Source organism: Ictalurus punctatus, chromosome 5, assembly GCF_001660625.3.
Source record: "Ictalurus punctatus breed USDA103 chromosome 5, Coco_2.0, whole genome shotgun sequence".
NCBI lineage: Eukaryota > Metazoa > Chordata > Actinopteri > Siluriformes > Ictaluridae > Ictalurus > Ictalurus punctatus.
In genome coordinates, this window is record NC_030420.2 from 5,700,350 (window position 1) to 5,714,817 (window position 14,468).

Consider the following 14,468-nt stretch of genomic DNA (forward strand, 5'->3'; position numbering starts at 1 on the left):
ATATAAGAGATAAGAGGAACTAAGTTGCAGGAATAAGGAAGAGGAATAAATAACTTTGGGCAGGGTGTGTGTGTATGTGTGTGTATGTGTGTGGGGAGGGGGGGTTGCACTTTTGCCTCGCACCTTTGGTGTTGGGGGTTCAAGTCCCGTGTGTGTATTCATTTGTGCCCTGGGATGGCACCGAGTCCAGGCCCCCGCCTTGTGCCCCAAGTCCCCCGGGTTAAGCTCCAGGTTCCCCGTGACCCTGTGTAGAATAAGCGGTACAGAAAACGAATGGATGGAAATCACTTCAGGATGTGCTGTTGTTGGAAAATAATCAACTTTGTGGTGGTAACAGTAACTCCACTTCACACCACCCCATCGTTGAGTATTTTCCTGTAATAGCATGGCCCCCCAAGTGTTTTATTCACTACATAAATGACTTTCTCCCAGTAGGGTGCATGGAATTCCAAGTTATCTAGATCACTTCACACACTTGAAAGCATTTTTAAAGTGTAAGAAAACACAAGGTGTTACTCAGTGTTCTTCTGGAAATGCTTTGCGCTTGACTGCCTTCGAAAGTTGCTAATGTCTAGACTATTCATCAGCACTCTGCAAGATGCCTTAGGAAAGACTAATACCCAAACACCACAAGACTGTAAACTGTGAAAAAGAGAGCGGGACTATTTATTGACTGCGCTTTGGATGTTTGTGAAAAAGCCTTCGTCACTGGTCCCCTGACTCACAAAAGCATGTCCGTGATTTAGCAAGATGCGATTTCACCATCTGTGAGAGAGCGGGGATCTTCCCATGACCTCTGTAGTTCCAAAGTGAGAAAAAGGAGCGTGTGCAAATCAAGTCAAGGAATAGAAAGAGAGTATGTGACGGGCAAAAGGAGAAGCCGTGGAGAAAATGAGAGAGGAGAAGGACTGGACCTTTAGTCAACACACACAAAAAAAAAAACATGAAGGGATGTGAAACCAAAATTGGTAGACATACAGGCCTGTAATGACAGGGGAAAGTTGGTGCTCTTCCTGGATTCTAATGATCGACATTGACCTTTTGTTGACCCCGCTGCTCAGAGCAGATATCTCAAGGGAGAACTGAATGAGTCAAGCTTCTGAGAGGATAGTAATGAGCTTTTCCTATTCTGGCCCCCAAGGACATGGGTACAATGGGGTCTTTATCCTAGCGCTGCAAGATAGATGGCACTGAGGGAGGGCGAGCTCCTCCCAATACACTCCATTTAAATAGATTAGAATGACTCCTCTTTCCCTTTTATACCTACGTAATGAGGGTCAATGGGGGATAGACAAGACCGTTCTTCTATTTCTAATCTATTACAAGGTGCTGTACAGCTCATGAGCATACAGTAGATTTTGGTGGTGCGGGACAACATTAATCACGACGCCAACAAAATGACCTCAAGACACATGGACCTATCACATTTGACTTGCTATAGGATACTATAGAGTGTATAACCCTGTAATAGAAAGTTAAGAAGTTTAGATGATACAGGTGATCCTGTTGCTATTAACCAGGGTTGCCAAGTGTCACGTAAATTCCCAGTCGAACATACATTTGGCAGACGGCCTTATCCAGAGAAACTTACCTTTATCTCATTCTCACACAACTGAGCAGTCCAGGGTTATGGGCCTTGCTCAAGGGCCCAGCAGTGGCAGCTTAGCGGTGCTGGGGTTTTAACGCACAACCTGCCAATCAGTAGTCCAACATCTTAACCAGTGAGCTATATATCATAAACCACAAAAGACCTGAAAGTAGCCCGAAAAAAAAAAAAATCTATTGGAAAAGCAAGACACCTTTTTATTCTTTTCCTCAACCTTTGTATGGGAAACAAGGTCACCGTGATGCATGCACATTTCTGATGGTAAAACGTTCATTTCCCTCAATATTTAGGAATATGGGCTTCACCTAGAGCAAGCTGGTGACTCATGTTCGTGCCCAACCCAACCATTAAAAGAACATAAACACATCCATCAAAAATAGCCTCTGCATCTGGTTTCTTTTTCAATTCTGCTGTCCACTTCTGTTGTCATTTATCATATGCTAACATCATTGTCAGTCTCTAGAGAAGACGTACAGTAGATACAGGAAAATAAAATCAGTGGTAAGAAATAAAATGAAATACAAGCCCAAGAAAGTTGGGACGCTGTGTAAAATGTCAATAAAAACAGAATGCAATGATTTGCAAATCTCATAAACCTGTATGTTATTCACGATAGAACATAGAAAACATATCAAATGTTTCAACTGAGGAAATGTGCCGTTTTAAGAAATAAAAACGTCTCAAAAAAGTTGGGACGGGGGCAACAAAAGTGAGTGATAGAGTTGTGTGTCATCTGCATACGGATGGAAGGAGATATTATATCTATTAATTACACCAGCTAATGGCAGCATTTATAAGTTAAATGACAAAGGACCCAAAATTGACCTTTGGGGAACACCACAAGACGTTTGGAGGTGTGTGTACCCTGTGCAACATAGTAATCCCTGCCACTAATACATAATAGAGCTTCAGCCAAAGTTGTGCTTTCATTTTAAATTTCCACATACTTTGAATATCCTGACCATTTGAAGTGTCTCTGGAATTCATCAGATCGTGCTGATTGGACTGGCGAAGAATGGATTAAGTAAACTGCTCCTTATTATGTCTGATGGCAAAATAAATTGGCGGTGGAAAAGGAAGTGAAATCAAATTGTGGTCCTGATTATTTTTGCCAAGCCAATGAATAAACAAGCTAAGAACAGTTAACACATCTGTCACACATATTGCAGCAGCACCAGTTTGGGACAAATTGGACTAATATTTCCTTACCATAATGCACAATCCATCGGAATTAGTTCTATTTATACTGTATATATCCAGTCATAACTGGTTGTGATATTAGATGGGACGCTACAATCTATTATATATTAATAGCTGGACCAGTAAACTATTACTGTTGTACAATACACTTTATCACAAGATCTCACTGATGAAAGAATAATTCATTTATTTGGGTTAAACTATTACACACACTAACGATATTGTTTCAAGTCTTTAATGTCCTGCTGGCTTCATGCCGTCTTTCCTCAGAATACCAGATGTTATAACCTTTTTCTTCAAAGCAACAAAAAAAAAAAAGCGCTAAACTCACGATTCAGTTATCTGTCCTTTTGTGTAATTTGTAATCCAACTAACATTGGACAGTGTGTGCTTAGTCTACCTACTAGTAGTTTCTCCTGCGAAAGCATTCTGGGGGAAAAAATAGGTGATAGAGTAAATAATCCACCTCATTTGCATTTATTACATGCAAGTCTGTATTTTGCATGAGTCTTTTCAATCATGGGCCTTACGTTTTATGAATGCATCAAATAGAGATCAAATCTAGGGGGTGAGTAATCACCTGACATGACCTGACATCAATGATAGATTGCGCGACTCTACAGTCTTGGTTAGAAAGAAATCAGCCCCAGCCTCATTGGGGTATTTTTCTGTATTTTTCTTAGAACCAGTGGTGTTGCTTTTGTACGTTCTACAAAAAAAAAATAAAAATGAAGGCTTATAACAATGTCTTTTTATCTTTGAAAGACAGGTGAGCTTAGCCCTGCTCACACATTTATACCTGCTGCCTGTGTATACAGTATATCTAGTTATATAAGCATATTTTGCTAGCTTGCTAGGTGGCAAAAAGGTCTAATACCAATTAACAGTAAACCATGCCATAACGCGTAACCACTTTTCTTCCAGTAGATAGCTTGTAGATAGCTTCTTCTATCAGTGGATTGAATCCAAATCCTTGCCTAAAATTTCACCATAGCCTAGTTCTGCTAAGAAAACAATGAAATGTTCTCTTCCTCATAGAGCACGGTGGTATGTGACCATCTCAATGGTTCACGGATCGTTTTCTCAGACGAAAGTCGACCAGGAAACACTCTGTCCCCGGACATGACCCAGGAAGTAGTCGTGATCTCGCCTGGTCTCCCTGCACCTCCTCCGACCCCCTACTACAGGACTGCTGCTTCTGCTTCGGCTCCTCAACACAACGTAATACCACACCAGTACACCACACACATTAGGAACACGCACATCTTTCAGATTACACTATGATTGTCTGTAACTACAAGGGATGATGTTTTGCCCTGGATTAGCATACTGTTTTACAGTGACTCCTTTAGATTGGGCAATTTTCTGGAAATGACCTCATAAAGTAATGACAACATTTAAAAGAACCTCTGCCTTAAACTGAATGGCCTGTTGGAGTTTTGACTCGTTTCTTTTGAAGACGTTACTTTGTAGATAATGCTGTGATGCCGCCATGTGGTCATATTCAGAAGCACAAGAGTGATGAAGTTCCAGCACAAATCCACCCTGAACTTGTGATCGTCACTGTCATCCAAGATTTTGTAACGAAATCCTGAGTTTCAGTCTAAATCACTTTCATTGACACGTGTTTTCACATTACCCATAATGCCGTTTGACTACCTGCTGATAATGGTGCCAGTGGGATTCAGCCCTCACTTTATCCCTGTCTAAAAAAGGCAGTGCGATAGGGATTTAGTCCTTTAGTCAGTCCAGCTCTCTCAACTCCTCGGGTTTTTGCATATGCATCATCTGCATTGAAGTGTTTTCCTTTAAAGTCTTCCCTTTCCTCTAACCAACACCCCCCCCCCCCCCCTTCCAAGGAAAATGGACAAGGCTAATCAATCTGTTCAAACTGGGAGGCGGAGCTAATTTATGGGCCAGAAAGATGTAAACAGGGACCTAAAGTGAACATAAAACATTGCCTTTTTGAAATCTTTTATTGACATCCTTTTTGATGTCTAGAAATCTTTACAAACTGACAAAGGCTTATTTCTAATACCTTTATGTTAAGCTGTTTTGAGTTAGCTCCACTTTAAACGCTGATCATTTTTCACTCAGGTTGCAGAGGTAAATGGAGGTGCAGTCCCTACCCCCAGTTTCGGATCCTATTACGGCCCGGGTCAATCACATGGTATGTGCTTTGTTAATATTAATAAAAATATGACAGGGTGTCAGTTAGCATAATGCATTATACTAATTGTCAATATCTAGCTTTTTAAAATAGTTGAATATCAAATCAGTTCTGTTTGCACAGTGCACTTTATATTGTTTCACAGTCATGCAGAAGCAAGAAGAAGAAGAAGAAGAAGAAAAAAAACGAGAATAGGAATCTGTAAAAATACTGAAAGTGACTAGAATATATCAGCAAGTTAAGGCACAGTTAATGAGAGTGCAAACCTATGTTCATTTTATTCCCAGTGGTGGTACTGCCATCTGTCGGTCAGGGGAGAAATTGTGTACAGATGAGGGAATAGATTACTTAAATACTACAGGTAATATACGAGTTCGAGTATATTATGCTTGATTACCATTCCAGTCCAATTTAATCCAATTAGATGCGTAAGGTCATGGAAGTTTAGGACATGTTCCACAACATTAAATGTGACTATATACGTGGATTAAAAAGTAGCACGTTGTTGTGGTATATGAGGAATAAATCATTATCCGAATGCTCTTATAGGAACTTTGGAGTGATAACGATAAGAGATGTTTAAGAGCTTGGAAGTTCAGTATGTTCAACTTGATCCAGGATACTTTCTATGTTTTCTGTCTCTTGCAGATGGATTACCTAATGGTGGGCCACGCTCTGCTACTCTGCCCCGCACTTCCATCACCAGAGAGGAGAGGCTGATCAAGTTCTCTGGGATCGGCCCTGTGGACGAAACAGGCATGCCAATCGCTTCCCGATCTGTGAGTAGTGTACATTTATACTCTGTAGAGATACAGATGCAATACGGTGTCACTGACTTATCAGCTTTATAGCTACCAAATAAATAGGGAATAACACACTTGGGGGCATGCCGTTTTAGGAAAATAATCAACACCAAGGTGGTGTGATGCGACCTGACACAAAGCAGTCCTGAAGTGATTTATTCCTCTTATATCTCAGCACTTAATGTATTTTATTTTAGTAAAGCACGTCCATGATCACTTACGTTATAGCAGCTATAAACAGTAGTTCCCTCACCAGTCTCTCTCCTCTTCTCTCTCTCGAACTTAGTATGACACACAGTGTAGCGTCCATGTGTCTGTAAGCACTGGCACTGGAGACTCCTTCCAAAAGAAAAAAATAAAAAAGTAAATAAATAAATAAACATCTCCTCAGAGAAAGCTTGACCATACACGCACCTTTTAAATCCATTCATGGAGCATCTTGACTTTTGCTTCAAGAAAATTGGCATCCATTTTTGTCAGCTATTGCATTCTGTTTTCTCTTGCAGAGTGTGAACAAACCCAAGGACTGGTACAGGAGCATGTTTCGACAGATCCACAAGAAACCGGAGGGTATGTAAACACACACACACACACACACACACACACACACACACACAACGAGAGAATCCCTTTCTTTGATTTCTTCTGCTTTTATCCGCAGTTCTTTTTAGAAACTGGAGAACCCGCATCTCACCCACTTTTCTCGTGGAAAAATTGGGTGAAAGTGTTCAGTCAACCATAGAAAGTGTAACCAGATAGACTTTCACCAACAATGAGTGTAATTCTGCACCAAATACATCCATTATTTACTTTGCTGACATTGGTCACTAGGTCTCAGGCTTTCCTAAGCATGAACCAGCATTTGTCACAAAATAGTCTTTTATAGAAAGTGAAACGACTGAAACTGTTCCCAGATCAGCAGCCTATTGGCAGTTTCTGCTGACATCTGACGCCAAAGGCAGGATTTATGTAATCCTGCTGTCAGCATTTCAGTGTATCACAGATCACTACAAAGCCGATATTCACAAAAGGCACTGAAATATTCCGTCATGCTGTTTTATACTCGATTGATTAATTGAATGAGCTGATCTAAGCTCTCTGCTGTCAGTAAGCTGATTTATCCATAATGATTTGAATGTTTCCTAATATTTTATTCTGGGAAAGGATTTATTGCAGATTCATGTATTTGCACTTACTGCATTGCACTTTAAGAGACAAAGTCCGATGTTGGTGTATTTAGATCAGACAAACAGAAATTCAGCCTAAACAATGCAATAATAATAAATAAATAAATAAATAAATAAATAAATAAATAAATAAATAAATAAACAGCTTTCAAAGCTAGCTAGTCAAAAAAAAAGTGAAATTCCCCCAAATGCTACTATCAATGAATATCCACAAGCAACACTTGCTAGCTAAAGTTAGAGAAAATGGTCAAATCTAGCTAGCCATCACAAATGGAAATTCACAAGTCCTTGCTTATATTAGAGAATATCCCTAAACCAAACTAGTTAGCTAATATTAGAGAAATTGATCTCTAGATGATATCAGCTAGCTAACACGACTGACCGTTCCCAAATACTAGCCAGTATTAGCACTACAAACAAAGCTAGTTAGCTAAAGTTAGAGGGAAAAGATCAAAGCTGATGCAAGAAAAAAAAATTGATGTTAACCAACCAAGTGAGCTATGCAGAAGTGTACACCACCTCCATTGTCAACAGTATATTAACAAGGGTAACATTAGCTGGATAGCTAATGGCTTACTGGGCATGTTGGCAATAGGGGAGGCCTTACACTTTGGGCAGTTGTCTCTAGAAGTGAAATTCACAATCGCTGATTTAGGATGTAGAGTATGTAAATAGCATGTAAGTCATGAATCTGTAGCTGTCTAGTAAAGCTCCATTCATGAGGCATCCATTCAGAACACTTCCTGCAAGTACCTGGGAAAGATCTGATATCCTTTTTCCTTCTTCTGGTGCTCTTTGGAAGGAGTATAATAGTTTTTCAGCTTGCTTTGCTAAAGTGCATAAGGTGCTATACAACACATGGGACCCCTAAAAGTTTGTTTGCTTGTTTGTTATCCACCTAGTCCTTTAAATTCGAATCTCTGTGAACGTCTCCTAGTTGTAATATGAATGATGTTAAATCCTTAAACAGTTTTAACACGGTTTGCTTTTTTTTTTTCTTTCCTCTTCTCTTTTCTCTCTCAGAGACAGAAATCGACTGGCAAGAAAGTGAGTAATCAGTCTTATAAAAAAATATTCCGACAACCTTTGAGCATGTTTTGTCATGTCAAGAATTATGCAATACCTGATTTCTTAATGTTTTGACAAGCAGCTCAAAAATTCCCACATAAAGTCTGTAGACTGACACTTTAATCTCGCAGCAGAATTAAGCCCATGATAATTTGTACATTATTAATAAACGTGTAGTTTGCTAGTAATTTCTACATTATTATACACCCAACCGACTCAATATAATTGTGAAGTATACTGTATAATTAGGTGAAGTTGTATATGATGTGCGCTTGAAGCTTGTTTATTTTGTTACAGGGACTTCGAATAACACTCCACCTGTAGAGTCGACTCAGGAGGACAGACGCGGATCTGGAAATGACCCCTTCACCCTCACGCAGCATGGAGCACTGCCTGACTGGTCAGAGATAATCTCAGTGCACATATTAGTTAGTCAAATACAGTTTATCACTTAGTTCCCGTCATTTTAAACTCTCTAGTTGTTTCAAGGTTCCCATTGACCCTGACATTTCAATAGATTTGATAGCAATACAATTCTATTTTTAAATACACACTTTATCATATATTCATCTACCAATTACCAATTTATCAAAATGTATGGATGTAGGCCTGATGAGGATCATACTAATGGTACTGTAGTTGTGTGCATGGGTGGAACTGTACATACAGTAGGACTAAAATCACATTTTTGGTTCAAGCTTGGTTCAAACAGGACCTCCTGAGCTGCTGAGCCACTACTGCCCCTAAATGAACACATGAAACTGAGCACATTTAGTACACATTATCATTTCTGTAGTAACAGCTCATTCACAGGGTTCCCGTGGACACTAATCATAATCTAAGCATTAAAAAAAAAAGTTGTTATTTAACCAATCAAAACATAGAATTGTTGATATGAGGAAACTTGGAAGCATTCATTTATTTTACATTTATGGAAGGAGTCTCCAGTGTCAGCTGGTAATAACGTAAATGATAACAGAAACTAAGCAGTTTCACGGATGTTCAATGACCTTAAAAATGACACTCCTGTATTGTGTCGTTTAATCAATTTAAAAATGAGATCGTTAACAAATTATTTTTTGTGTAAAAGGAATAAAACACTTTGGGACATAGTGGTACTGTGAAATGGGATGTTTGATGTGTTTCATTCCTTACTTATTCACTTATAAACTTATTAAAAACCCACAAAGCAAAATTTTAACGATTTTGGAAAGCTCAGTGTGTACAGATTTTTGACGGGCAGTATATGAGCATCCATCCATACATCCATCCTGGTCTGAACTTGCTGAAACACACAACAGTGTCTTTACCGTGAAGTAACACCCAAACATAAGTTTAAATTCTGCCTTATTCACATGCTGAGCTAAGCTATTATGAAGCACAAAAGTTAACGGCCAGTTTGGGGAATGTAGTGCATGATAAGTGAAGAGGGGAAAAAAAAACAGACTAGAGGAGAAAAAACAGACTAGAGGAGAAAATATGAGAACCAGATAGGTGACTGCAGGCAGGTTATGATCCGTTGCTGCAGGCTCTGACAATGGGAATGTGATAAAGTATGTGCGTATTGGTGGGTGGGGTGTGTTTCAGGGCTGACCTGGGCGATGTAGTAAAGATTCCAGAGCCGAAGAGCATTTTCGACTTTGAGCCAGGACAAGGAGGCACAGCAGAGGAACGCGTCCAGGTAAGAGGCTTTTCTTGGGGGAAATTAATCCGCTTTTAGCATTTATGCAAAGAAATGAAAGCAAATCATCCAGACTGAATTCAGTTCATACAAGTAGTAGATTTTCAAGTACTTGTCATTATTGTCTGTTGGACTTACTATATACAGTATTACCAAACTCACTCCACTTCATGGGCTTCTTCTTAATAAATGGAACTCCATTTTTAAACCTAATCTCTATTCATTGCATTTGTAGAATATGTTTGAATAAAATAAAAGTAATTCTTTTGACACTTTTCCTTGTACGAAAGTTTGAAAAAACAAAATAAAAGCTGCACATATTCGATTCTAGCAACAGGACTCAAATAGACAGTTTATGAGAGAAAGTTTATGTAAAGTTGTCCTTATGTTGTGTCAACACCAACATACGCAACACACACACACACACACAAAAAAAATTGTGGTTACTTTCCAGATGACCACCGAGTAAACAGGTGTTGTGTTTCTTGACCAGTTTTGGAAAATGTGTGGAGGTACATGTTTGTCAAAAATCATGTGGAAAAACACAGAAGAACTCTTTTAATCCCTTAAACTCCCCAAAACCATTAGCAACTAGAGTACATAACATCAAGAGTTTTATTAAAAGGTATGAACTTCAACATAGCAAAGAGCTTCTGTAAACAATCCCAGTTCTAATATGCTGTTCTTCAGATAGCCATTTTCAGTGCAACTTTGTAACGCATTGCTTGGGTCAGCATGTTGAAAGCAGCGTTTTGTTGCTGACTGCTGGCATTTCAGTGAGTGGGTTCAGATTCAGCCCTTTCACACACACAAAAAAACTGAGAGCGAGAAACTGTAGGAAAGAAACTTAATTCAAGGATTAGTTTTTGTCTGCGTTTACAAATGCCTAAACACTGTTAGCGGAGGTTTGTAAATGTTGTCGTTGGTCTTGAGACACACCTCTCCATGTTTCTTAGGAAATATAACGATGCAGAACTCCTGAATAGTTCAAAGTCATGGGACTCAATAGCTCAGATGCAGAGCAGCCATTCATATACATCATCACATGGTTCATTTCAGCCTAGAGCCACACCTGATACTCGATCAGTTATTTGAGAACCAATGGTGCATTCAAGTGGAACTTTGAATTCGTGTTCTTGACATGGGAACAAATGGGCACGTTGTGAAATCACAGTTAGTAAGCTGGGATATCCGGGCGCTGAGCTTAAAAGCTAATAACGAAGGCTAACAGTGTATCTAGCTAGCCATCATGGAACGGAAAAGTGAGAGCGAAAACAAGACAGAAATGTTGGACGTATGAACATTTTCCTCATATGTGTTAGTAAAGTCTCAGCATGACTAACATTGCATTGTAAATATACTTGGCATTGACAGCTAACTGAACTTCAATGGTTTTTGCCCTATTGCAAAACGTCAACATTGTGTCACGTCATTTCTGTAGATAATAGCACAAGAGTGAGATCGTCATATGAAATCTTTGCGTAAATGCTCTGAACAGAAACCTTACGGAATGAAAGACCAAATAATGAAACCAGTGTCTCATTCTACCTGTTTGGTTGGAATGATAATCTACAGCCTACTTTTTTTGCATGTAAGGTTTGAATATTCCTACATTAATTAAATTAAAAAAATATATATATAGACATGAGTCACGTTTATTTGTAAGTCATAATAAAAAAAACGACAACTGACGTGCATTCAAGTGGATAGAACAGATGCACCCAAGAAGGGAAATTGAAAGGCAACGGCAGTCAACGAGGAAAATACCGCTGGGATGAAATGCAAAACAGATTCGATCAGTAAATAATACACACATCTACAATCTAGAAGAATGGTGAAAAGAAAAATGAAAGCTATTGGTTAATATTACAACTGTGAGGATCCAAATGGCAAAAGGTGGGCACACAAGTTTCTAGAAAATAGTTGCTTTTGCTTCTGCTTTATTGTTATGCCTTTTAATCTTGGCCAATATTTGGTTTTGGTTTGGTTTGGGCAGTAGATGATGAAAAGAGTGTTTCCTGGAGTGTATTTTTATTTCTACAGGACATACAATAATGGAATATTTAGCAATATGTCCGTTCGGATGGGATACATCGTATACTGTATTATTTGGGGTTATTTCTACTGGTCATTTTATAGTAGGAGGGACGCACGGTGACTTAGTGGTTAGCACGTTCGCCTCACACCTCCAGGGTTCGGGGTTTGAGTGCTTCCGGGCCATGTGTGTGCGGAGTTTGCGTGTTCTCCCCGTGCTGTGGGGGTTTCCTCCGGGTACTCTGGTTTCCTCCCCCAGTCCAAAGACATGCATGGTAGGCTGATTGGCATGTTCAAAGTGTCCGTAGTGTATGAATGGGTGTGTGAGTGTGTATGTGATTGTGCCCTGCGGTGGACTGGCACCCTGTCCAGGGTGTACCCCGCCCTGTGCCCGATGCTCCCTGGGATAGACTCCAGGCTCCCCGTGACCCTGAAAAGGAGTAAGCGGTAGAAGATGGATGGATGGATGGATAGATGGATTTTATAGTAGGTAAAGATGGTGTAATCTTTCAGAATGACTGATGAATGGGACTAAATCCCAGAGATACTCTGGTAATAAGTGTAAACTTAATCCCATCCAAATAGGGCTTGATTTTGCCCTTAGGAAAAGACAAGAAACACGTTGCGGTCATAATATCGGGCTTTTCTTTCTTTTTCTAATCAACAGTGTACATGGAAATGCTTGTATGGTTGTAAAGTTTTGTACGTTAGATTCAACCCGTCTTAAAACGTTATTATTTTTCTTCGCCCGGGTCTTTCTGAGAATTGTTTCCACATTATTCCCATTGCATGTTGGCACACAATCAAAAATGTATCAGAGCAGCTTTCGCCTGTTCCTGCTGTCTCGTGAATGTGATTAAACTGTTTCCAGTTGAAAGAATTGGCAGGTCTCCCTTTTCATTCAGCGCTTTTCAAACCGTTCCACTCCTCTTTTGCTTTTTGTTTACAAAGCTCAAGGGCTTTGGGAAATAGTTCTCAAAGGAACCTTGAACCATCTTAAGCACCGTGCTTCCGTGCTCATCATCCTGCCCGAATGAAAGGAACGGCTTTCTTTTTTCTTTTCAAATCAAACCAAAAAAATGACAATGGGGTGAGAGACGGAGAGAGAGAGAGACACGTAGAAGCCGTTAATGGTTAAGTGTATTTGTTGCATTGTGTGTGACTCGTCACAGTTTGCTTGTTAATCAGGTCACGCTCCAGAAGTAGGAAGAAATGGATTCATTGTTCTCTGCCTCCACCAGACAGAGCTGTCTTGTGATCACGATTAGGCCCGTTATCCGAGTTATCCGCCTGTCTGATCCAAAAGCATTCGGCGAGCTCAGCCATTAGTTTGCTCAGACACCGGTCCAGACTGCTCCTCCCTGAGACGCGGTCTGACTCTGAGACGCCTTTTTAAGTCGGAATCATCTTTATGAGCTGGTTTGATTGCGAGGATGACTGCAGTTGGCTCTGAACGTCTCTCGTCATGCCAAGGTATTTCCAAACAGTGTGGAGAAAGGAACGTAGGGTCTTAACACTGGCTTTTGAGCTTTTTTTGTGGCATGCTGTGGATTCTACCAGACGGTTAATTGTTCAAATGTAATGTTAAATGTTGCATTTAAGGACTGATTAGGGAAAGCTGTTGGGCTTTTACTGCAAATGAGGTGCAAATGGAGTTAAATCGTTTGATCTTGTATGCCTGGAGCGTTAACGAGTTGATTGGAAATTGCAAACATGTTGCATTTATAAGCACGTTTATGAGTTTAAGGTTTGACATGAATATCTTATCAACTTTATTGCATAAAAATGATCAGGCTCTAATAACCGAATAGCTCTTGAATGCACGTTTTAAAAAGACACGGCATTCCACAAGGACTCAAGAGGTCTGTACTCAGAAATGCAGAGAATCTTGTGACATGTATTAATGTATTATCTGTAAAAGTAGTAATGGATGTTTGAATGGAGCGAGTTATAGGAATGGAATGCATTAATTACATGACACACATAACTGCATAACTTGACGAATAACACATTTTCCACATTTTACACCCATGGACTTAATTCAGATTATACAGTATGTCATGAATCTACACAAAATCATCCATAATATCGAAATATAGGGGTAAAATCAAAACAAGAACAGGCAAAAACATCAGGATCCAGATGTGCAAAGCTGATAGAGTCATATCCCAGAGGACATGGAATTGGGAGTTTAGGACGGTGAATACTTGTATGTGAATACACAAATATCTACAATCTCCATGTAGTGTAGAAAAGTTCAAGGGGGCAAATACTTATGCAAGGCAATGTATTAATTCATAGTTTTATTCTCCATTTAACATAGCCATGACCTGTATTGTCCCATTCCCTATAATCAGTGACATTTTACTCTTTTTTTCTTTTTCTTCACAGTCACCAAGACAACCTAGAGTGCGCCAACCTCCTGAGAGAGCCCACTCTCCCTCCATAGAGGTGCGTGTGAATAGTAACTTTGATGGAAATTTAACCGATGAAATAAAAACAGCTCTTGGTGATGGGTGAGGTGAAACTCATGTTTATTGTTTCATTTCTGTTTGCTTTTCAGTGACCTTACACTCTCAGAGTTCTCCTGTCATGCTTAAATTTGTTACTCTGTACATGTGCGCTTTGTTTTTTCAGGCCACTCTAGTGTCGGAGCTAAACCGCTTCGAGGCGGAGCTGGACTCAGACATCCGTGGCCTGGAGAGGAAGCTGTCCCTGA

At 39.7% G+C, this 14,468-nt stretch overlaps 1 protein-coding gene across 5 annotated transcripts in view; it reads left to right on the top strand.

The window, feature by feature from the left end:
• The window catches only part of sorbs3 (sorbin and SH3 domain containing 3), a 56,137-nt gene that overhangs the window by 25,321 nt on the left and 16,348 nt on the right, over positions 1-14,468 (top strand). For all 5 annotated transcript variants that reach the window (XM_017468328.3, XM_017468327.3, XM_017468330.3 and 2 more), the window contains exons 3-11: positions 3,845-4,027; positions 4,904-4,976; positions 5,625-5,755; positions 6,286-6,349; positions 7,990-8,013; positions 8,332-8,434; positions 9,622-9,715; positions 14,141-14,200; positions 14,387-14,468. The exon at positions 14,387-14,468 is cut by the window's right edge and continues 35 nt beyond it. In XM_017468328.3, the coding sequence (XP_017323817.1) occupies positions 3,845-4,027; positions 4,904-4,976; positions 5,625-5,755; positions 6,286-6,349; positions 7,990-8,013; positions 8,332-8,434; positions 9,622-9,715; positions 14,141-14,200; positions 14,387-14,468 (814 nt within the window). The remainder of the gene's footprint in view (positions 1-3,844; positions 4,028-4,903; positions 4,977-5,624; positions 5,756-6,285; positions 6,350-7,989; positions 8,014-8,331; positions 8,435-9,621; positions 9,716-14,140; positions 14,201-14,386) is intronic.